Source organism: Mirounga angustirostris, unplaced genomic scaffold (genome assembly GCF_029215605.1).
Source record: "Mirounga angustirostris isolate CCGP_5_RB_7025 unplaced genomic scaffold, mMirAng1.0.hap1 SCAF_13, whole genome shotgun sequence".
NCBI lineage: Eukaryota > Metazoa > Chordata > Mammalia > Carnivora > Phocidae > Mirounga > Mirounga angustirostris.
This window is the reverse complement of record NW_026991721.1, coordinates 87,762,402-87,788,044: the sequence shown is the minus strand read 5'-3', so window position 1 is coordinate 87,788,044 and position 25,643 is coordinate 87,762,402. Positions and strand designations below refer to the sequence as shown.

General features: G+C 48.3%; 1 protein-coding gene across 1 annotated transcript in view; it reads right to left on the bottom strand.

The window, feature by feature from the left end:
* LOC135362239 (kin of IRRE-like protein 3) overlaps positions 1 to 23,750 on the bottom strand; it is a 450,674-nt gene extending 426,924 nt beyond the window's left edge. Inside the window, exon 1 of the mRNA XM_064575864.1 lies at positions 23,422 to 23,750. Coding sequence (XP_064431934.1) covers positions 23,422 to 23,476 — 55 coding nt within the window. The 5' untranslated portion in view covers positions 23,477 to 23,750. The remainder of the gene's footprint in view (positions 1 to 23,421) is intronic.
* Between the last annotated feature and the right edge of the window lie 1,893 nt (positions 23,751 to 25,643).

Below are 25,643 nucleotides of genomic sequence, written 5' to 3'. Positions count from 1 at the left end.
TTGTAATTTCCTGGGCTCCTCCTGGGATTAATGAATCGGAATCTCTACAAATCTAGGGATTGTAGTCACTGGAATCTGCAATTTAAACACACACCCCAGGTGATTCTCACGCACAATAAAGCTGGAGAACCCCTAAGTCTTGCCTTTTCTGCCTAAACAATGCTAAATTCTTCTACCCTCAGTCAGATTACATAACTCCCAGGCTTTTCACCATCCTGACTCTCAAAGCCTTCTTCATATCCCAGATGTGGTCACATCAGCAGACAGCACCATGGGATTGCTAGTGTCCCCACTTGAACACAGCCTTTTCTGTTGATGAAGCCAAAACATCCATTATTTGTAACCATGTCACACTGCTGATTCATTTTGAGATTTCAATAAATAAACCTCCTTCAATTAAGACTCTGTAATACACCTGACAGAGAAAGATTTGTTTTTCAAATTTGTGAATAATACAACATACAAAGGGGAGGTAGACTATGAAATTATGTTGATTTTTTTTTTTCTTAAATGAGATGTTAGCATGATTTGTTCTTAGCAAGCCCAAGGTGGTTTCCAGTGACCATGGGTGACTTTCAGGGTGTTTATGAACCATGAAATTAATCTCTTGCAGATTTTTTTTTCTGGAAGTCTATATGAAGTCAACCTGTCCACTGTTTCTAGAATCTACTCCCATCTATCCCTCCACTTTAAAGAAAACTGTGGTATTTTTCCAGACTCTGTTTTCCAATATTTCTTGACAACTGCTCACTCAGAATGGTTCCTGGATCATATCTTCAAATTGTTTCAATATCCTGGGAGGTTAATTTTGTTGGGTCTGGTAATCAGATTAGCATCTCATCATCATCATCATCAACAACATGATAGCTAACATTCATTGAATTTTTAAATGTGTCAGACGAGAGTCTTATTTGCATCGTATCTTTTAATCTACTCAACAAATATTTGACTTAGGTATACTTGTTATCTCTATTTTACAAGAGTAAACTGAGCCAGGAGAGGTTACTGGTGGCACCTAGCCCTTGATCCAGGTGACTCTCGACCTTCGCCTTATAGAGCCTCTTACGTGCCCATCCCAGGTTTTAGTCCTTTCTTGACCAAGTTTATTCTCCCTCATATATGAAAAGCATTAGAGAAGAGTAGTACCAAATGAGAAGCTGAGAAGTCCTTGGCAACTGGTTAATATTAAGCTCATTTCTCAAGAAAAGCTGTCCTTTTTATTCTTTTTCTTGGAAGCCTAAAGATCTCCATTTTGTCATCTCTTGTGGTCATCTTTTTATTTTTTCTTTTTCTCCAAGCTTGGCTCATTCCATGTCTTTATGTCACCTGGTACCTTTGTTACAGACTCCTTCTCCTCTTCTGTCCCCACCCTGTGCTCAATGCCCCACCTTCCATCCACTGCACATGTCTTTCTACAACCTGAGCCCCTTGGACAGTTGTGTGTGAGGCCATGTTGGTTTCTTTAGATGTTGCCTCCTTCCCTTCATCAGGATAATTTGCATTGTACTGCCAAAGTAAGTTTTGTTGTTTGAAGCTCCCATCTTTCTGGATCCACCTTTTCTTTTGATCACCCCTCTTTTTATATCTTTCCTTTCTATCGATTTCAGTGACAGACCTACAGCCTAAGCTAAGTATCTGACCGTGCCCAGTGTCCTGTTTTTATTATAATTCCTAAGATGAATATTCCTTTTCCTTCAAGTATCCCTGGCTGGGAAGCTTCTTGACTTCTGGCTCTGTGCGTAGTGCATTAAGTCACTGGTGCTCCCAGTGGCCTCAATGCCCCTGGATGAGATCCTTGCAGCTCCCTGAATGGGCTGCATTCCATGCTTTCAGGATTTAGTACAGGCCGTTCCCTCTGCCTGGAATGCCTTTTCCTTCCCCTAAGTTCCTCCTCCACCTCCACCCCTCCCTCTGTTCATTTTCTTAGCTACCTTCAACTCATCCTTGGAGCTCTGCTTAATGGAAGACATTTTCTCCCCACCAGGCAGGTTAGTACCCCTCTGTCTGCTCCCGCAGAAATACCTGTGTGCAGACCTTCCCCTGGTCCCCTTCTTTTTGCACTCTAATTGTTTGTGTTCTTATCTGTCTCCTCTTCTGTGCCCTGCACTCCTGGATACACAGGATGCACAGGCATACACTTGCCTTTCTGGAAGTTTGGCACACTTTCCAGTGGGCACAAGAAAACAACAGGGGCTTAGCAGAGGTGGGAGACAAGACTGAAGGGAGAGGATGGCAAAGGCACAACTCTCAAAACAACTTGCAAACACTGTCAAGCACACAACGTCTCAGATAAGCAGCTATTAAGGACATAAAGTCCAAATTCACCTGCAACAAAAGACCCATCTATAACCGCTATTTATCACGCAAAAAATACTCCCTTTTTGTTCCATTGTCAATGCTCCACAGACCTCATCTGTTTTTGGACAGAGGAGGAAGAGAGAGAAGGACAGAGGAATGAATAGAAACGAGAGTATGAGTTTCCTTTATTTATTTATTTTACATACAAATCAGCTAATCTGTTTAACATTCATATTAAAGCTGTAATCACCTTTGCACACATTAAAATACAAACTAGCACAAGTAATAGGCCTTAAGAACAACATTACAATAGCTATTAACATATAACAGCTACCTTATCAACTTACAACATCCCTATAAAATAATAACTGCATCCAGGATTGATTGGAGGGAAACTCATTCTCCCAGAGCACTGAAGCCTGACACAGAGTCTGGGGAAGCGGAGAGTCTGGCTGTTGTCTGGCTGATGCCAGGCGGCTTTAGGGTGCCAGCAAAAACCTGAGAAGGGGAGTCAGGAGGCTTGAGCTCTCTTTCACTTTGGCTCTATTACCCACTGGGGGTGTGACCTGGGGCAAATTTCTCAACCTCAGTGAGACTCTATTTCCTCACCTGCAAAATGGAAATAAGGATCTTTGTGCAGTGTTTTTTTGGAGAATCAAATGATCATGAGGAAGTACCTGCCATATATAGCTGTTGCTTAATGAATGGTAGTGCCTTTCCAAGATGGCTGGGTGCTGGAAGGGCAGGGGCTGAATTCACAGGATGTTGCGGAGACCTGGACATGCCCTAAGCGATTCCAAAACTTTCCCGCAAATTCATTTCATTTACTCATTAAACATTTGTTGAGCACTGTCCTAGATGATGAGATGGTATAAAGACTGGGAAAACATTGTTTCTTCTCTCCTTATGGTACTCACAATTGAGTTGATAAGGTATCAAGTAAACACCAGGCCGGACAGGATTGAACACATGATACAATAGAATACACATATCAGGCCACAGGAGGACAAAGAAAAGAGCACCTCTGAGCTGGAAACAGGAAATAACTTCATGGAAGAGGTGACATTTGAGCCGAGCCTTGAAATATGAAGAGCTTATTTCAATAAATGATGAGGAAAGAATATTCCAGGCCCAAGGAACAGCATAAACAAAGACATGAAGGTGCAGTATATCCAGGGAATACCTTTTTTTTCCCCTAAAGCTTGAGAACAAGGAAGAATGGAGAGAAGATGATGCTGTAAAGACAGTCGGTGCCAGATTATAGAGTACTTTAAATGTGGGGTGACAGATCTGAGATACCAGCTGGAGGCATTTGGGCCCTGGTTTATAGACCAAGAGTAACCCCATGGACCTGGCTGAGATGTGGAAGAGTGAATTTGACAAGTGACCTAGGAAGATATAAGTAGTGAAGGACAGTGGTAAAGGATAACTCTGGAAAAAAGTGACGGACTCAAGAGAATGCTCTAATATTTGGGAAGAAAATGATGAGGATGAGTAGGGCAACAGAAGAGAAAATGCAGATGAAATTTGTCATGATGGAACTGGTTGGATGTGAGTCAGGAGGGAAGGGCTGGTGATGCCTCAGGTTTCAGAAGGAGGGATTGGGAATATGGGCCTACCCTTGACTGAGATTAGGACTCCAACGGGGGATAAAATGAGGAGTTTAGTTCTCAGATTGTTGAACTAGAAGTGACAATGAGTGGACATGAGAGCCTCATACAGCAGGAAACTAAATGACTCACAAGTATATTTTAATGGTTACTTGCTCTCGTAATTGCCCATTAGAATGGGTGCGAGGAGCGTAAACTTGGAACTAACCAAGATTCAGTTAGGACAAGATAAAACAATTGGGGATCACTTAGAAATGTTGATTCCTAGTACTTCAGCAATGAATGACGGTATGTCTAGAGCTCTACACTTCGGACAACTGGTAACCCAACTGAAATTCCTACAAGACGCTATTCTTACATGATGGGCCTACAGATTTTGAGGCTAAGTAATTTGAAGCCTCACCACAGGTCCACCTAAGAGGTCCTAAAAGGATGAGCTATTACCCAAGTCTCTTGCTAAAAAGGGGAAACAATGGCCAGTTGAACCCCAGTGGGTCTTTCACAAGCCATTCTATCTTACTTACTCTTAGAGTTGAGCCCAGGACCTAGGCAGGTTATAGATGTTAATACTGAGGGGCTGAAATGACCAGCATCAAGTGATTTCCTTATTAGAGCCTCAAGGAGGACTGATGGCCTTCAGGCCCACTGAGAGTATATTGACTAATTGCCATGATCCCGGGAAATCGGAGGGGGAGACGAACCATGAGAGACTACGGACTCTGAGAAACAAACTGAGGGTTCTGGGGGGGGATGCGTTAGCCTGGTGATGGGTATTAAAGAGGGCACGTATTGAATGGAGCACTGGGTGTTATATGCGAACAATGAATCATGGAACACTACATCAAACACTAATGATGTAATGTATGGTGACTAACAACATAATAAAATAAAATTAAAAAAAAGAAAAGAAAATTAAAGTGAAATATTAATTAAAGATTAATCAAAAGTGAAAAACAAACAAACAAACCAGGAGGTGTGATGTGTACCAGAGCTATAGGACTCCAGACAGAAGACAGTCCACAGCATCTTTCATGGCACTGTTAAAACCATATATCTGAAAAGACCTCAAGCCACATACACTTTAGTGGTGTAGGCTCCGGGCTTGGTGCCTAGAAGCTGTAGGGGAGGCCTCTATCTCCACCCCAGAGGGTGTCCCCCCTCCAATGCCCTGGGTGGCAATGCCTGGTGGTGCTGGTGCCTGAGGAGTTTTCTGAGCCTCTGCACTACACACTCCCTTGCAGGGACTCTGCCAGGGATGGCAGCCTTTAAACGCCTCATTAATATTCAAATCTATTCAAGTCATTTCAATTTGAATTCTATGCATATTATCAGATAGAACAAAATGCAAATATATACAAATTCATCCATATGAAGAAATAAATAGGGGGAGCTCTGCATAATGGGATTATAATCATTCTCAGGGCTTGTCTCTCTCCTTTAATTCCCCTGAGCCCCGAGGATCAGAGCTGGTTGTGATGCTCTCCTTGGGACTGTTTAGCAGCAACATAACCTTCCCTGGACACAGGCTCTTCGAGGGTTGAACATTTTATAAATCTATTTAAAGATGCTGTCATCGTCTGCTGATTGTGTCTCTTCCTGGGTTTCCGAGGCAGACTCCCCAGGAAACTGGCAGGGTGAGTACGGGATGGGGGTGGACTCAGATGCCTGTCTGGGGGCCTCACATTTTGCTACTTCTGCAGGCCCTGGAGCTGGCGTCCGACACGGTCAGTCAGTCTGGTCCTCCCCGTACACCAAGGGAAGGGGCCTCACTGCCTCAAGCTTCCTGCAACATCTTGATGCATCTGGTGGTGGGGTGGGCAAAGAAGGGCTAAGCTTCCCAATTTCTTTAGCCTCTAACCTGAGGGAGGCTTCATAAAGCCTTTGAAGTATATCAACTGAATCTCATGACCTAGATGATCCAACGTGGTGCCTAATACTATCATAAATAGATGCTCTCCCTCACTCTGTCACGTGGTAAGACACACAAACTCATCCTGGAGCCTGCAGCCCCACGTTCACTGCCACGTTCACACAGTTTATATCCACTCCCCCGTGCCTCCTTTCTAGCCAGATCCTCGGTCAAAAGCCAGAAACTCAACCAGGCATGGAGGCAAAAAGAGACAAATTAAAGTGCAGGCAGTAAACCTCCCACCCAACAGCAAATCACATGTAGACAAACACAGTGCCTATTTCTTTTGTCTTACACTATTGTTGTTGTTGTTGATCTCTGTTTCATTTCAATTACTTCAAAGATAGGAGGAGGCTGAGCTATATGCTATTTTAAAGGAGAGTTCCCATACTCCATGCTAATGAAGCCAAAGTAAATTGCTATTAAGAATCATTTAGTGAGGTTTAACTACAGAATCTAATAGATGCTCCCCCTAATCTCTCCCCCATGGGACCCAACGATAGTTGCATCTAGTAGAAGCTCCACTGATTAATGTAAGCATAATTTATACCAAGTCAGAATATCATATCATAATAACCATCACCTCCTAAGCACCTTTTACTTGATAATCCCAAAATGCTTTATAAAGATAAATGGGCAGAAAGATCATTTTAGTTTACAGAAAGGGAGACTGAGGCACAGATTTCTCTCACTGAGAGGGAGGATAAGAATGAAACAAGATGAAACCAGAGAGGGAGACAAAACATAAGAGACTCTTAATCTCAGGAAACAAACTGAGGGTTGCTGGAGTGGTGGGGGGGGGTGGGAGGGATGGGGGGCTGGGTGATGGGCACTGGGGATGGTATGTGCTATGGTGAGCGCTGTGAATTGTGTAAGACTGTAAAATCACAGACCTGTACCCCTGAAACAAATAATACATTATATGTTAACAACAAAAAAAAGAATGGCTACAACTGTTCTGAAAGGAAGGGACGGGCACCCAGTTCCGTTTTGTCTTTTGTTCCTTCTGGTGATGGGCAGAATAATGAGCCCAGAAAGATGTCCATGTCCTAATCCTTGAAGATGTTCCCTTACAAGGCAAAAAGGACTACATCTGTGATCAAGCTAGGAGATCCTAAAATGGGGAGATTATCCTGGATTATACGGGTGGCCCGGTGTAATCCCAAAATTCGTGTAAGGCGGGGGAGGCAGCTTCAGTAGGAGGTATGACCAAAGCCAGAGGTTGCAGTGATGCTGGGAAGGAGCCACAAACCAAGGAATGTAGGTGGCCACTGGAAACCAGAAGAGGCAAGGACACCAATTTTCTCCCACAGCCTCCGGGAAGAACCAGTTTCGGCTGCGGCCCCGTGAAACCCATTTTAGACTTGGGACACCCGGAGCTAAAATACATTTGTGCTGTTGTAAGTCATGCAGTTTGTCTTGTGGCCCCAAGAGCCGCAGGGAACGAAAACCATCCTCACCCCGTCTTTCTCAGCTGGGGTTTCTCTTCTGAACCAAAGAACCCAGAAAATAATACAAATAACTATTTTTTCTTCTCTCAAGGATAGCACCTAACGGGCACCAATGTAGATGCATCGTTTAGTTTATTTCATTAATACCATGGATGCCTTGGGGGCACTGAGCATCATTCTTCCAATGAACGGTGCCGAGAAAGGTGGCCTGGTCTCACCTGCTCCCCCAGAAAGCCACACAGTATCTCGCCTTGAAAACAGACTTCAGACAGGCGAGGAGCAGCTCTCTTCTGTCCTTGGGTACCAGCACCACACATCTGGAAAGACAGAACCAGAGGATGGCAAATACCTCACCTCTGCAGAGTGTGTCGTAGTAATGCTTCCTTCATGATGTTTCAAAGCACCACTCAGGAAGTAACTACTTCGTGAGGCAGCTAGCAGGAAAAGCCTGATTCCCTTCAGCCTCTGGGGGCCATGCCCAGAGCCATGCCATTGGTATGTGACAGGGCAATGGCCTCCTGGCCTCCAGTCCAGGGCCTGTGTCACGGGCCTGGGATGAGGATGAGGAGCGGTGGAGGGTGCTCTGGACACTCAACAGTGCTGACAGACGGACAGGCTGACAGACTGACACTTCGTGGCAGAGACACCATGGGGAGGGTCATGGCCAATGTGCCCAATGAAAGGCTGCCCGGGAAGGAGCTTCTGGGCTAGAACAGGTGCTGGCAGAGTCCTCAGTATAGAGGAGCTATGATGTTCCCTTTAGTATGCCCCACTTACAAGAGGGGGAATTTGTGCCTAAGTTAGAACCAGCTTTCGGTACTTCGCCAGCATCCCTGCCTGAGCTCCTCCTGAGTTCCTCTTCTGCCTCTCAATGGAGATACTCACCCCATCACACCCCATGGGATGATGCAAGAAACACTCCCGGGGGCCCACTCCACCAGGCACCCTCTAAGCCTATGCTCTTCAGGGGCAGGAACCCGGGGGAGGAGACTGAGAGGGGGACGGACGGGGCTGGGAGAACCACAGGGCCTGGATTGGGAGAACCTAGGTTTTTGTCTTAACTTTCACACTTACCAGCTATGTGACCTACAAGAAGCCACTTAACATAACCTGGTCTCATTTTTCTTATTTTTCCAGGTGGGGAGGAGAGTCGCCCATAAAAAATAAATAAATTTTTGGGAAAGCATAAAGTGCCATATAAATGCAAGGGGGGATTAAATTATTATCGCCTTTTCCCCAAGGATTACTTTGTGCTCATAGGTACTCCGGTTGCAGAAGGCAATAATAATGATAAGTAGATGTATTCTCTGATAAAGAACTTTCAGAGCTTGGCAAGGGAAATGCCAGGCACAGAAGGTAGAGGCTATCAAGAATCCCGGGTCACGTGCTGGCTATGTGTCCAAGTTGGACAGAGGCGCTGAGCACACGGAGACCCACAGGACCCAGCCCTTGCCTTCTAGAAGCTCACGATCTAGAAGGGAAGGCAGATAGGAAAAAGCCACTTTAATATACTGTTACAAGCACTACTAGGGGGTTTCCACAGAGGGCTGTGGAAGGAAGGAGGAGGGCACTTAAATTGAAGAGAGAGGTAAGGAAACTTCCTCCAGGAGGCAAAGTGAGCTGATCTTCAGGGTAGATGTCAGCTAGGCCAACATGGCGAAGAACAGAGATCCTTCTAGAGGGAAGGACAGGCGAGAAAGCCAGGAGGTGTGAGGGAGCAAATCACACTCAGAGACGCCAGCAGCTGGGCTTGGCTGGGGTGAAGGGTGTGTGTGAGAACGGAGGAGAAGAGAGCTCTTTCTCCCAAAGGTGCTGGGACGCCGTCAAAGAAACAGACAACCACCCAAAGACAGAGCCCTCTGTGTCCCTGGAATCTGGCACATTGGCTATCGTCATGGCTCAGCTGATGAATGGAAACTTCAAAACCTTCTTGTGCACAGGAGTGTGCCTTCTGGATCAGGGAGAGTTCGAGCTCGGAACCCTACAGTCTTGTGGTCTCCAGGCGACTAACATGTCTGCCCTCTACACACCTCTCAGCTCGCTCCATCTTTCTGTCTGTCCATCTGTCTCTCCTCGCTAGCCTGACAGGCACAGGCACCTACGCTCCTCTCCCCCTTCTTCTCTTCTATCACTACGTCATCCACCTGGGAACATGCACAAGGCATATAGAGCGGCCAGCAGGGGCTTGGGGGTGTCTTCGAATCTGGCCCCGGCTCCACCTCTCTCTCTCTCTCCTCTCCACTGCTGTATTCATCAGTTCCTGCATTTGGTTTCCCATTGGTGATCTGGGCTGAATAAAGAGGCCCAGAGGCCTAGTGATGAGAACATCTTTTTTTACGAATTGAAAAATAAAATGGCAGTACGCAGCTAGTAGATCCCAGTTCGCAATGAAGTGAATAGCAATGTCTGCGGTTGTATTGACCTTGAAGATTTTTTTAAAAAACAGAACAAGAATTCTCGGGGTGCATTATTATATACGTTCTGAATTTCTTCACTGTGCCAAGCAGAAAATCCATCCTTTATGGACACGAGCATCTCTGATGTACAGCGTTAACTTTAAAATAAACATTCTAAAGTGCAGGTGGAAGAAAATCTACGGCCGCTCTCGGCCACATTCTTCCATGTCAGCACAAATGCTCACATTGCTTTCCTGGGCTCCCCTGAGGTGGGACAAGGAAGCAAGTGACTCGCGTTCTTCTCGGTCATGAGGAAAGCAGCGACATCAACAAGAGACCGGCAAAGCCACCCTGTTCGAAATTGCATGTTCCTGGCCTTACCAACCTGTTTGGTTTCCTGTGCTCAGGACCCATGGTGATTCCTGAGTCCATTCTCACCGTGCACGTCATCCTGAGCTAGTAACGTGACATGGAAACTCTTCGAGGCAGCTCCCGTGAGTCACCTTACCTCCTTTGGTTAAAAGCTGCTCTCCAGAGTGCTTGTACAGCCCAAGTTAATATAAGCAGTATTCACAGGGAGGGGAGGCCAGGGCAGGGAAGGGTGGCGGGTAGCGGGGAGGCAGGTGATCCCTGTGCCAAAATGCACCCACCAGATACTTTTATTTTTCTTTCTCTGGACAGGGCTCTACTAAGCGGTTGTTTCAAAACATCTCGATATTTACTTCGAGGAAAGTTGTGACCTCCATGCCCCACACATTGGGGCCAGATGAGCATTCAAATACTCTGAACACTATTCCATAAAAAAGGGTAAACTGGCCTGGTGCCAAGGGCATTCCTATTTTGACGAGGAAAGATTGCTTTCAGTTCATATGGCTGCAACAGCCCGTAGGAATGATAGAAGAATCCCGGCCCTGACTTCGCAAACATTTAAGGCAGACAAAATAACGTAAGAAGACAATTTAACCGAGAAAACACAGCGGTACATATACTTTCACTTTCCTTGGCAAGAATTCGGTGGTAGGATCTTCGACAATGAATATCTGCTGATAATGAGAAGGAAATGCAGATTTCCTATTATTATTAGCAGGAGAACAGGGTCGGGAAGGAATGAGGTTTTCTGGATGGTATTTCTCCCAGTCTGGTCAGCTCGGCATTCAGTTGTTTTCACCTGTCAAGTATGGATTTCTATCTGTGAATGCCTCCGCCCTGGCTTGATGAAGAGAAAACCCAAAGCAAAGCTCATGCCCGGAACAAGGGCCACCCACATGGATTCGGAGCCTTGGCGACAGCTGACAGTGCACCTGCCGACAAGAGCCGTGGGTTCCGCTGAAAGGCTCAGACTGTGGTATCAATAGAAGGAATGTTATGTCTTCCACACCAAGATCTATCTGCCTTGCATTCTTCCTCTGTACTCCCCTGGTTCAATCCAAAGGAGCTTTGAAAACGTCAAGGAAATTTTATGTTTTGCTAGTTTATCTTAAGTGCCTATCTTCAGCTAATACTATGATCCTGAGCATGGTCTGGGTAGAGACAGGCCATCTTCAGAAATGATTTCTGACACCAGGCAAGACGAACCTGCTGGAACCAAAGTGAGGAGAATCGGACCTGAACAGTATTCAGACTCTCCCACATTCCAAGAGTCCTTTCTCTCTCTCCCTAACGACTACTATTAATCATTTCAGAACCATGTGGTCTCCAGACATTTTTACACTTCTAGACTTGACAAAAAGGATGGTTTTGATGTCCTGCAATGCCTTTTTGTGCAGAGCAGCTCCATTCTTCCAGCGCGGAGCTAACACCAGGCTCACCTCTCCCTCAGTAGAATGGGGTTTCTTCTTCTTCTTCTTCTTTTTAATCCACCGAAGGAAAGTTAGGTGGTGATGTGTTCTTGTTAAGAAATCAGCATCTGGCTTTCAAAATGTTCAGCTAAACTGGAGCTGGGTTGGGGAAGTAACAAGCACCTGCCAGCCACAGGGCAGAGCTTCGTGAATTCTTACTCAGCTTCTGTCTTCGGGGACGGTCTTTTCCTCCATTTTGATCAGCTCTTCATCGCAAGCCCTACAAGTCATGAAGGAGGAGGACCACAGGCCAGGCCAGGGGTTCTGCAGCCTACTACCAGGCACACAGCGGTGGGGGCACCAGTGTGAGGGGGATTCCTCTGAAGAGAGGCGCAGCAAGGGACCAGGGGCGTGCATGCGAGTGTCCGAATGGCCGTCCCATCTCTCCCCAGGAAGGAGAGGCAACGTTATGGAGTCTGTGGGCAAATGATGGAATCTCAGCCTCAGCAGCTTTCACTGGCCGGTGGGCTGACAGTCTTGCTTTACTGGGTTGCTAGGAGGATGACAGAGGGGAATGCACGCAAAGCTCAGCAAACCTGGCTCTAGGTCTCAGTGACGCCTCCCCATGGCTGGCTCCGCGTCAGCGACCAGGAGGCGGTCTAGTGGCCAGACACACACAGTGAGGTCGGCATCTGGAGACCATTACAGGTTTCGATTCTTTTCTATTTTCACCATTTCCCCTCTCCCCAGTTCAACTTTCCATCGAGGGATTCCCAAAATCCTAACAGAGCTCGTGTTTGTGAAAGAAGAACAGGGATCAAGTTGGCCCACCCGAGGGGCCAGGAAAGCAGCGGAGCCAAGAGCACATACCATGTGGGTGTAACATCTTTTTCTATGGGGAGGAGATCCATATCCATGACTTTTAGCAACTTCTCATATAATGCAGTTCTATGTTTCCCTGCTGACCTGTGCAGCCTCAGATCTGCAGTTTGAAATAAGGCTTTGCAAACTTCAGGCAAAAAGTTTTCTTCTCTGATGCGAGATGCTCAAGAAGTCACCTGGCACGTGCCAGGGGCACTGCATTAATAAAATGGACAGAACAATCCTACCTTCTCTCCCACCCCACTGGGCACCCCCTCCCCCAGGAAGACAGACAGTGTGAGGACGGACAGATTGGGCCGGTGGCAACTCACCTTGCTATTAACAAAGTAGCAAAGGACTCTGATGGGGAGTCAGGTGTGGGAGGCCACTTGGGTTTGGGCAAACCTCATCTAAAATCCTACTGGCAAGCAAAACCTAATGGATATCAAACAACGTCTGGGGGTGTCAAGCTACATAAACGGCCAGTCTATCAGCCACTTGAGCCATACAGAGAAGACAAGGAGCAGGCAGCTCCAATGATGGCCTCACCCTTCCCTCTCCCCATGTCCCACTGTCTTAGTTAATGCTGCACACAGATTGACTCCAGGGTCTGAGACACATCTTACTTGAAATCTTCAAAAGGTGAAAAAGGCAAGCTGCCACCACCAGCTGGGCAGGCGGTGGGGTTCCAGTGCTGGCCATTAGGATCCGGTTACCTTGCCTGGTAAGTTGCATTCTGAAACAAACAACCACGGCTGATGGTGATTTATTTTAATGGTGTCTGTTTCTGTCCAGAGATGAAAACAGAGTAGCACCTCTTCAGCCTGCCTAGGAGATCAGGAATAATGAGACTAATTTTAGCATCTATTTGTTTGGCTTTTGCATCAGGGGAGGGGAGCAACAGCAGAAACATTGGCTCCTGGATCATTAAAGAGGCAAACTCCTGGAGAGAGGGGCAGTGGGCCCAGGTTGGGGACTGGGGTGAGGAAGCCGGGCTCCTGGCGCCTGGCCATTCCTGGAGGGGGACGGATGCATTCATCATCCACGGGAGAGACACCAGCCTGGGAAAACATCTTGCCACAGGGAAATGGACAGGTAGCTGAGGTCTCCGCTCCCTCTTTTTGCAGCTCTTCCACACCCTTGGGCATTTTTATTTGTATGCACCTACCTCTGCTCAGACATTGCCCTTAGCACTCTGCCCTCATATCCATCAGAAACAGCAGAAAGCACCTGAGCCTCTGGGGGGAGCTGATGCTAATCTGGAAGGCTTGCTCTTTCCCTCCATGCCCTTTCCATGCTCCAGGCTCAGCTGGAGCATCATGGGCAGAGGAGGGCCCGGGCACCCGGACTAGAGACCCTGGCTCTTCCTGCGACTAAGGGTCGCCCTGAGCCTCAGCTCCGCTCACTCCTGGGCTTTGCAAGCGCTGCTGCTGCCACCATCAGGCTGATGCAGGAAGTGCAGCGCTCCCCGGGTTTCCCATCCCAAAACATTTCCACCTGCTCCTGCCTGATGTGGACCCAAGGGAATAACAGGCCCTCTTGCTCCCGCCCGTGGCCCCGCACGCAGGTGTAGCGTCCTCTGTAAGAAAAAGGCTTCTGAGGCCAGCTCTCTGATGAAATGGGACTCCCTGTGAATGTGAGGTGGACCCAGCGTCCTTCAGCGAGGTGTGGACAAGTGGGGGTCCTAGAATATGGAGGGTAAAGCCAACAGGAGGTTAACTGGCAATTTCTCTCTCTTTGTCACAAGGTCAGGAAGGCAGGGAGGGTGGCATCGCTTCTCCTGTGGTACCCGGGGAGGGTCTCCAGGAGAAAGCTCTAGGTTTCTGTCCCCTGGTTGCCTGCATGATGAGCCAGCCGGGTCCCAGTGTTACTCTGAAACTGTCAGAGCTCCCAGCATCGCCAAGGATGACAGGTGGACTGTCACACTGCACCAGAGCCGAGTCACCTGTGACACTTGCAGGTGACTGACAGAAATGGGAACTGACATGCATTAAAGAACAGAAGGACAAGGCTGGGATTTTTTTTTACTGAAACTAAGGAGTGGGTGGCTTGCCGGAGGATGTTTCTCTTGGCAGTGTCCCTGGTGACTCAGTGGTCATTCAAGGCCTCACTCAGAGAGGAACAACTTTCTACTCCAAATAGTTGGGATCTCTCCTCTGCCCTCCCGTTGGGGCCTGTCAACCCCTGCACATGTGATGTCAGAAACACTGCTTTCTCTTCCTTTCACTGTTTCTTGCCATTCATTCCAATATCTCAACATTTATTCAGAGTCCTCTATGTGCTGAGTAGCATGCCTGGCACCAGGGCGGGTGGATAAAAGAAACGGATATTTTAATCAACCAATTAAGAGAATAAAAGTTCCTGCCCTTGCCTTTTTATTTTTTTAATTGTCAACACAGCCACAAAACGAACTACCCAAGCAACATCCCCTTGATTGCTATTCAGCCCAAGAGGCTGGCCTGTCATTTCCCTGGAAACCTGTGCCCTCAAGGTAAAGCTGAATGCCAGAAGATGAAGGAACCAACTCAGAAAGAGTCTGGAATCAAAAGGCAGAGCTGCAAGGCTAGGTGGTGGTTTGAAGGTCAGCTCCCTGGTTTTCATGAGAAATCCTTAAAATCCTTTTCTATGCCTAGCCACCAAGAATTCCCACAAGCTAGAAGAACATGTTCCATATTATGCCACAGCCTAGGATCTTCTCGTGCATTTTTCAGTGTGGATGACTTGGAGCTGCATCTACCAGCATCTTGAGAAGCATCAAGGCATATGAAAAAGTGAAGCAGATGAGAGTGACTTTGGTCGAGGACATGACCTTTCGGAGCCTATGACAGTGATCACAGCTGCCTCTCATGCTCGCACAGTCATGAAATGAAGCAGTGCTTGTGAATGGTACTCTACAGCCTGTGGAGTTTTACACCAACACTCATCCTCATCATCCTCATCCTCAAAACATTATTACTACCACCACTACCATCACCAACAACCAAAAGGATTTGCCTGGCACTTACAAGAAAATGTGCTGGGCAAAGACATCTGTAACACATCATCTATCTTCTAGGAATTTATTATCCAGAATCAATAGGTTGTTGCTAATAGATAGTACTCAGGGAGTCGTAGGGTTGGAGAGGATTTGGATGACATCTAGTGTACTCTTTGATCCGCTGCTTGGGAATTGACTCTTCCATTCTTGGGGGCCCGAATTCTACTCTTAGAGCACGGTCAGCAATGGGAGACTGTTCAGTGGGCTAACCTTAGACACTAGAATTAAATACTGACAGTCTTAGATATGTCACTGCCTACTTCTGGCAGAACAATGCATGTATTTGCTTCACTGTTGAGCTTGTCCTGCCAGTCCCCACCAATTCCTGAGGAGAACAGGCCCAAGTGTGGAACACATGAGTAGATCTGATGACGTTCTTTACTCTTAATACTGGAGACTTATAAACATTTCTAACATCTTCTGAGTGGAATCACTTGTCTTGTAACCTTATTTTCCCCAAAGCCAGCATAACTTAGCTTCCTCTTCAGAACAGCAAAGAAATCATTAGCAAAATATCTCTAGGCATTTCTTATTTATCTCATCCTTGTTCTTGTCTCCCTTCCTGGTTTACCATTCATCCTCAATATTAGGCGAGCCTCCCTGGGCCCCAGAAACAGGTAAGTCCCATTCCTCAGTGCACGCCATACAACTAAGAATCCAGTGTGCACTCAGCCATCCCTGCTTCTGTGTGCTCCTTGGTTCCCCACCACATTCTTTATCCAACACATTGTTCTTAAGTATACATCTACCTACTATTCTTCTCTGCCTCCTTCTGGAATGTAGACCGACAGGGAAGGTCAGTTCCTCCACAATTACGCTCTTGCTCTATTTTCCAGCCCTTTACATACTAGCTTATGAAGGAAGGTGAGCCGGAAAGAATGGGTATATTTCCATTCAATTCTACATTTTTAAAGCCCCATATAAAAAACAGGGCAAATCAAGAAGAATAAGTAACAAATGGATTCTTCCCCTCTTTTATCCATAGGACTCATGGCACAGAGAGGACTACAGATCCAAAACCTACTCACAATGTTTCTAAGGAACAGACTTAACTCTGATAGTTAAGTCATCAAAACATTTAGCATGGTGTTTATGACAAGCTGACCCACCCCTTCCCAAGCTTCTCACTACCCTCAACACACTCCTATTCCAGCCACCCACACTACCCATTGCTTCAGAACAGATGGCATTCTGTCCTGCCTTCTTTCCTTTGCACGTGCTCTAAGGCAAGCCTGAAACACTCTTTTTTGTGCTTCCCCAGGAGGGCTCCCGAACATCCTTTGAAATCAAGTCACTGCCTCTCTGCGGCCTTTCCTGATGCCCTCGGTCATTTCGGCGGCTCTCAGAATACTCTTGACAACTCTGAGCCCATCACGTAACCATCAGCCAAAGTGTCTGCTCCCTGACCAGAATGAGAGACCCCCCTGGGGCAGAAATACTGTCTTAGGGGTCTTTGTATCAGAAGTCCCTGGCATGGTGCCCACCACACAGTCGGCCTACCATGAGCGCAGGCTGAGTGGCCAGGGGCTGAGCTTTGGTGTCCTCAAGGGCTATTTGATCACGAAGGAAGGACGAAGAGAATGTGGCTCTCTGAGACACGGGGCTGTATGGAGCCCCTGGGGAAAAGTGTGGAATGACGAATGGAAGCCTTGGTTGTCATTGGCTGTAAGTCAGTGTCAGATTTCAAATTCCTGTTTTCTAGGCATGGGTTAGAAAGAGACTGAACTTACAACTATCGAGGGAACCCAGGCCAAGTAAGCAGACCATCTTGATAATTCAGCCTGATATTCATATATCTTTTTAATACTCACAACCTGTATCATTGCAGTTTGGGTTTCAATGTTCAAAAAAAACGGCCTCGGGTCAGTCTACCTCACTCTGCCCATGAGGACACCAGCACCAAGTGGAAGAGCACAATGAGATCTCACCTCCCATTTCAGGAAGATGGAGGATTTTTCCGAAGCTCTGGACAGGACGACACTTCAGCCGTAAGCTGTGTGTGTGTAGAGTGGGGTCACAGATGGGAGGAGATTTGGAGAGGGCATGAGAAGGGGGTGGGGACTGCGGGGGTTGGGGGGGTGGGGAACTTTCCCATGACATGTGGGAGGCCTCTACGTTGGCTCCTTCCTTGCCTTTTTGTCCAGGAACCAGATGGAAGGGTCCGCACCTCTCACTCTCCCAGCCCCAGCCAGGGCTGCAGCTGAATAATTCTGCAGGGAGCAGCCATGCTGGCCACTATTTCCATGGCTTTGACTTGTTACCAGTGTACCCAAGGGAAGCTGACATTGATTTAATCCCCGCAGTGGTGCTGACTGTGGACTCAAAGAAACATTGTATGCTTATGGAAGACATTTGTTTCCAAGCAGCTTATGCGAAATCGCCCTGATATAAAAGAAACACTTATCCAATATTGACATTTACTGACTTCTAGAAATATACAGCCAGAGTACTCATTTTCACACTCAGAAGAGCAAAGGGGAAAAAGCACAATGTTTGATGCCTAGCTCCTTCAGGGGCTCAGAAGCAGAAAGTTAGGGGCGCCTGGGTGGCTCAGTTGGTTAAGCGACTGCCTTCGGCTCAGGTCATGATCCTGGAGTCCCTGCATCGAGTCCCGCATCGGGCTCCCTGCTAGAAGAGGAGCCTGCTTCTCCCTTTAACCCTCCCCCCTCTCATGAACTCTCTCTCTCTCTCATTCTCGCTCTCTCAAATAAATAAATCTTAAAAAAAAAAAAAAAGCAGCAGAAAGTTAATGGAAGTTCACGTTAAATATGGTGGTGACGATCCTCATCCTAGGGCAACACCGTGGATTCTGAGAGAGCGTGGAAGGTGGAAGCCCTTCCAGGCTTAATCCTCAAGCTCTGGCAGAAAGCAGGACACGGCATTCTTGGTGTGACTGTGTGAGAAGTATTAGGATGATCTGCACATCTTACTGGATGTGCACACCCAACTGTGGATCCTGGTTTTCCCCTGGAGAAAAGAAAACCATGCACAATGGCATCTATGCTCAGTGCAGTATAGACTCCCCTCACTGGAAATAAAACCTCCTCTATTTGGAATACAGGGCGAAGCTCGTCCAGCCGGGCACGGGATCCTGCCTCATTTTGCACCTCACTCCCTGTGGGCAGCAGTGAGGGGACACGCAACCCAAGGGAACAGACCTCCCCCACCGCAAGAGCCCCAGCCCGACGCCGCTCCATGAACACTGGGGTGCCCCCTGATCTTGCGCGGAGACTGGGGCCCCAGTGACTGTGCCACCAGCACCCCCATTAAAATCAGGATTGCTGCAGTGGTGGAGTCCAAGTGTGAGTTCCGCCACCTTCTCTTGATCTTGCAGACCCTGCCCACGGCTGAATCAGAGTGTCCCCATTCCCAGGCACAAGCAGGGCACAGGGCCTCACTCTTTCGGGTTGACCCCTATTAAAACTGCCTGGTTTTTCACCTAAAAGTTATTTATTTCACCATTTTAGAAGGATAAGGATTGCAGCTGAAGAAGGATGCCTCTTGCCCATGTGACACCCCCCTCCACCGCCAACCCCGGATTTACAGGAGACCCTAAAATGAATGCTGTTGGCCCTCCTTCCCACGCTTCCATCACAGGCAATTTTCTTTTCCTTGTTGATGTTTCCAAAACAGTTTATCTTTTTATCTCCTCGGAAGAAAAGTACTCTGCAAATCAAAGGTATCATTAGTATTGTTATTATTTTGCTATTGAAATCTCTTGAATTCACTTTGGATTATTCATGTGCTTTTTTGGGTCTGCAATATAATGCCTTCTAGGTCACCCCCACTGGGCTGAACAAAAAAGAAAAATTGCATCTTCAGGCCTAATCCCCTGCTCCACCCCGTCTCCTGCTGGCCCTGGCTCCTACCAACACAAGCACACCAGGGAGAGCTGCTCCTTGGTACCATGCCTACCTCCCTGCTGCCATGTTCCAAGGGAGATCCTCCTTTGTAACCCAGGGGGGGAGGGAGGCCCCCCGCGGTACCCTGTAAGTGCAGGCGTTGACCCCACCCCGCACCCCTCTCCCCCTGGGGAGTTTCTCTTCCCTCCTCAATAGGTCTGGCTGGCAACAGAGAGCTCCCTGCTGGGTAGCAGACGCTGAGATCACCCCCATGCCCAACAGACGTGTCCCAGTTCCCCTCACCCAGAAGATTTGTTAAAGAAGTGGTCCCACACCCTAGGCAGGTATCTTCTGGTGCCCCTCTCCCTCCCCCAGGGAGCTTCTCACAAGTTAAGGCCTCTAGAAGTTGCTCCTTTCTCTCCAAGCTTCCTGTCATCCCCCTGGCTTCCCTCATCCTAGCTGGGTCTCTTCACTCACAAGACAAGCCCCGTGTCTGCTTCCAGCTCTTCTCTCCCCTTGGAAAGTCATGTCGCCACCAACCTCTGTCCCTCGGGTAGCCATCGGACAGCCCTTTGGGAGACTCCTGCCAGCAGGACAGGAGAGCAAGTCACTTACATTCTTCCCAAGGGAGAGGTGACGTCCCGGATGAACCCTCAACTCAGGGACTGTCATTGACAAGTAAGTTCTCATTGTCCCCCCAACACGTTCAGAGCAGCCTGGCACGCGGGAAAGTCCAACGAGAGATCTGGGTTGGCCAGAGTTAGAGCTTTCGGGCCCTGCAAGGTTATGAGCCAGACGGGACAGTCTGGGAGTGCTAGGGGAAAATGTCAGTGAGCAGGGAAGAGAACATCTTTCCAAAGAGCATCTGAGTTCAAGGCACCAACTTTGTATCACTGCGCATTCCCCAGACTGTCTCAGCTGGGCAGCAGGGATCTCCCATCCTGCTGGCACACTGGTCCTTCCTAGCTACTTAAGACGGGGGAGTGGGTGCAAGCTGGTTGGCACGGCCCTTGAAGATGAAGGAGGGCACAGAGGGAAATAGTTGTGGGCAAACGGAAATGATAAAGGGAAAAAAATATCACCAGTTCTAAGTTTAGGGATGACAAGAGAATCGATTCCTCTTCACCCAGGGGCAGAACATGCCTCTTCTTTGCAGGAGGCAAATTGTGCTGTGACATTATCCCTCTCTGCACAAAGCATGGACAAGCGGTCCTGACAGCTGATGGAAGAGGCATCCCCAGCAAGAGAGAAACCCACAAGCCGCACACACTGGCAGCTCACCATTTCTTTGTGGGGAGCCAGGCCCGGGGACGTTGGCAGGGGCGGAAATGGAGGCATGCCATTTGGTCTTTCTACTGCCACCTTAGGAAAGATAAATAAATATTTAATCTCCAGCTCCACGAAAAGCCCAAACTTTCAAAGGAGAGGGGATACAGCGTATTGCTGACATTGATTATACTTGGAATTCACTCTCTAAAGGGTTACGAGAACAAGTAAAAGTGAATAAATATCAGACAAATTGGGAGAGAAAAGACAACTGAAAGGGACTTTAAGGGTTTTGACTTAAATGTTTTTGCCACGGAAGTCTTCACAGAGCTGTTTGGAGCTCTCCCTCCGTAGGGGGACTAAGACAATGGGAACAGGAAGCATGAGAATTGTGTTTCCAGAAACTCTAAAATGACACATAGGCTCCCACTGGGCAGCAGATGGAGGTGTCACCGGAGTGCCAGATAAAGGCCTAAAAAGAACCCTGGACATTTGTTTTCTCCGAGAGGAGAGGCATCCCTGAGTCCCTGCACATTTCCTTGGAAAGCATCCCAGGAGGAAGCATGTGCGCGAGGTTGGAGCCGGGGGGGGGGGGGGGGGTTGTCAAATGGGTGACTCGTTGGGGCATGCCAGGCAACTTCAGTCAGGGGGATGTCTGCTAGTCCTCTCACGACCTCTCGGAAGTGGATGCACTCTAACTAATAACTTGAGAAATGTATGGTGCTAGGTAGAGGTAGGCACAGTATAGGAACTGATCATATAGGTGTAGGGTCAAAGAGAATCCCCTGGGGAATTCACCATACTCAGGACAACAACCACATTAAAACACATGTCTACGGATCAAGTCAAAAGGTAGCATATCACTAAAGTCCATAAAAAGCATCCCACTTGGCCCTTAATTCCTGTCATCAGATGCTGTCTACTCACAAAACCTACAGTGTCCAGTGATGCAGGGTATTTTGACTGGCTGCATCCACTTTGTCTCATCATCTTTCTTTAGACCTATTTTGGAACCCCGTGGGCCCTGACGTCTACCATTGGGTAGGGTGGGCAGTGCTGGCTAAGCTCGGAACACTCAGGAATCACAAGGAAGTAGGCATTGCAGGATGCTGTGGTTTCTTCTTAGTGCTCTCAGGGCTAAGGGTGGATGAAACGGAGCGTTTAACCTCCATAGGTAAATATTTAAAGATTCATATGAGACAGCGAGGAAACAGCTCTGGTACTGAGAAAGGGATAAGCAAAGCAGAAGATGCATACTGTGATGATTCAGACAGCCAAAGAAGCACTCAGACACCAAGGGCTTCTTATGCCAATCTAGAGGAGAATCACACCTCCAGCTTTCCAACAACACACGGGCGGATTAAAATGTGCGCGGGTCCCATGAACATTTGTGGAGGGGGGATGGTGGGCTCCTCCTTATAGGGATTCTATAGGCAACTTCCTGAGTAAATTGGGAAGAGGCAAAGGAGCATGGGAGTGTGAGTGTGAGTGAGTTTGTGTGTGTGTGTGTGTGTCCATAAGCAAGCACACAGGCATCCAAGAAGGAGGGTAATCTCACAAAATGGTAATATAACCCAAACTGTTTCTGTACCAGTGTTCTGAGATAGTTCTTAGTCATTCAGCCTGAAAACTCTAGGGAAGGCAATTTATCTTCCTGCTGCTGTAGGGAGCCCTGGTGAGATGCACACTACCATATGAATACATGAGTGTGTGTGTGTGTGTACACATTGTAATTACATACAGGCGTGGGCGCGTGCACACTGTTACAGGGGAAAGGCCCCCCGGGTTTAATCAGGGTGGCCATGAGCAAAGTTTGGTAAGGGGGAAATCTGCAGTGACCGTAAGTACCAATGGAAGAGCAGAGGAAGGAGGCGTGGGGTTTTTGCTTACATTTGGCTTCTCCTTGACAGGGAAAGAAAGAGAGACATGCTGTTTGCTTGCAAAGCCAGCCACCCATGGCGGTGCTCTGCTTTCTTGAAAACTTTTACCCTTCATTTAATCAACAGATGGACAAGCTCTGTCGTGGATATTTCTGAGAGTCCTGTCCCTCTCGGAGCCGTGCTGGCTGGCACAAATGCTGCCTCAGATGGCAGAGAGCTGCTTTACTTCTCCCCTTCGAGCTCAATTCCACAGGTGACTTTTGATGCCTTTGGCTAAGTAGGCACTCACCGTCCCTCCCCAGATCGCCCTCCCCTCCCTCCACCATGCCAGCCCCCACCCCCGCCCCCTTTCGGGCTCCCTCCGGCGGGAGCCAGCCCAGAGGTAGCAAAATTCTTTCGGGGAGAAGTCCACCAGCCTCTCTGCCCCTGCTAGGCTGCACAAAGTAAACAATCAGCACCAGGGGTGACATTTCACTTTAGACCCTGAATCCGGGGCTGTGTAGGATTCACAATTCAGCCGTATTCAGAGAACCCGATTCCATTCAATGAAACTCTTGACAAGCTTCCTCCCAACCACCGCAAATTACCCCCACGGTACATTCTGTAATTGCGGCCCCTTCTGCAACCGAGCAAAACCGGCACCCACTGGCTTCTGAATCCACTCCTGCAAGTCAGACCTTATTGGAGCTGAAATATCCACCTCAACACAGCTCTCCTCCCCACCCTCTCCTTCTCCCAACCTGAGTCTGAAGGAGAGGAGGTGCCCAGAAGTTCAGCGCGGCATAGCCACACAGATACTGCCTCATTAACATCCCGGGAGCATAAAGAACTCATTTGCATCGGAGAGTTTGAGCTGGATGTTGACAAGTGAGAGGAGAAAGTCACCCCTCCCACACCCCTTCCTTCCAAAGGAAAAGAAACCGTACCATCTTGTTCCATTGGCAAAGGCAAAGAAGCCACGCCAGAGCATCTCGGACGCATCGATCGGCTCGAGGTTCCGAGGCCGGCCCACGCTCCTGCCCCCAGCCTCCCGCGCCCCGCCAACCCAGCCGACTTTCTTTGCAACTCCGGCCGCCCGCGCGGGGGGTCCTACCTTGACTGAAAAGGAAGAAGCACACGAAGAGCAGATCGAGCTGGAAAGGTTTCATTCCTCAGCGCAGCGAGGGAAAGCCGGCGGGGCAACTTGGGGTGGCAGTTAGTTTCTCCTCCCGGGCGGCTCGCCGAGCTCAGCCCCCGCCGCGGTCCTCCCGGGTTCGCGCCAACCATCGGGCTGTCCGTGCGTCCGTCCCTCGGCGCGGCGCCGCTCTCCTCGGGGCCTCCGGGTCTCCGCAGCCTGCCGGGGCCAGTGGCCGGGCTCCTAGCCGCCGCGGGAAGCCGGGCTCGTCAGCGACGTCCCCGCTCGGAGCAGATCCATTCCGTGGCTCTCGGCAGCCCGGGCGCGCGGCTTGGCTTCCTCCGGCGGCGGGCTCCTCCCACAGCGAGCTCGCGAGCGGGCGGGCGCGGGAGCCAGTGACGAGTGACAGAAGGGCTCCTTTCACTGAAGCTGGGGCGGGGGTGCGAGGGAGGGGGAACAGGTCGTAATTAAAGAGGAAACACTTGGAAAAAGGAGATCTGTGCAAAGCGGAGGGCGGACGGGGAGGCTCTGCTCTCTCTTCCCTTCTCCTTCCCCCCCCAAACAGGGCGAAATGCAGCTTTTGTCACCATTACTGGCCAAAAGGCATCTTGAACAGGGAGCCGACTGTGACTTTTTGTCCACACCACATAATGTTGTTCAACGGGAGTGAAGTTGAGGGGGACTATATGCGGGCACACGCATTAAAATATGCGTGCCCTGCCTTTGCACGGGGGATTGGGAACTGGCTGAAAGGGAAACAGCGAAGCAGCGAGGGGTGGGGGTGGGGGGGTGCATCTTTCCCCGGGAAGGACTTGGCCAATGTGTGCAGCGGGAGTCTCAGAGTTGGGGATAGAGATAAGCACGTTTTACATTTTTTGGAGACTTTCCTAGAAGGGGGAGGTAGGTCATAAAAACCCGAACGTTTAGACCTTAGTTTGCTTTGCACTAGTCCTCCAAAACAAAATGAAGGAACTAGAGGGAAATCAAGCAGGTCTGTGACACATGCCCATTTATTATTATTACCATCCTGGTTTGTGCATTTCCCAACAAGGAGAGGGGAGTAGCCTGTTTTTGCATTTGCAGCCTCTCCTCTAATAAGCGCTCCATCACTCTCAGAGTGTCTTTTTCTCCAAGAGGTGTTGTGAATCGTATTGCGAAGGAGAGGCCAAGGTCATAGGAAACTGCCTGGGAAGAACCTTCAGGTCTTTTACCTGTTGTGAAGCCCACACTCGAATCAAGCTCTGTTTTCCTCCAGGATAACAAACAATTTCTCTAGGTCTGTTTCCTTGGTGGACATTTAGATATACCTGGGATAAGCAGGCACTGGGGGAGCTAAAATCCCAGGCACAGACCATGCCTTCTGGAACTCACAGTTTATTGTGGAAGCAGAGTATACACGAGAGATGCAAACTATAAGGATAGTTACAACTGAGTATAATATGCAGCATTGTACAGAAGAAGGGGGGCTAAAGAGTAGGGGGAGAAAGCTGGAAGATGCTCTCTTTATGAGTGCCTTTCAGTACAAAATCATTCATTGCTTTTTTCAGTCACTGGACCTTGGGGAGGTCTTTGGGAAACTCTTAGCCTTCTTTCCATCAGTATTACGTACTTGGGGGATTTTACTGACTTCAAGGCACATTCCAACGCCAAGTTTCCATGTGGATGTTAACTTTAAAAACGTATCCCTTGGTACTGATGAACAAGAAAAGAGAAGTAGGGCCCCATGAGAAAAGTGTGTGCTGGTAGGGGCTTACTTGTATCTGGTAGTTGACATCAAAGATCTACAAATTAGTAGGTGTCTGCTTTGTTGACTTTTCTGTTCTTAACTTAATAGTTTATTTAACTGCATCCCTTAGAGGCTGTTAAACAGATCAAAGGGAAATTTGTAAGCAAGCTTTGGGGGAGAAAAGAAATGCTGAGCGACAGAAACCAAGAGGACCCAAAAGAGACACACCATCAGCTAAATTAGCAAACAAGGTACAGAAGCAAAGTGTCAACACAGCCTCAGCCCCGCTGACTCGATGACAGAGAAGACAGTGAAACAGAAGAGGCAAATCAGAAACACATACGCAAGATGAATGATGGTTCTAAACAATCTATGTCAGACAACATGGTAAGAGTGAGAACATGGCATGTAGAGTGCTTGAACTTTAGTAGGAGCTCTCATTAAACCTACTGGGTGAGGGGAGAAATTTAAGGTC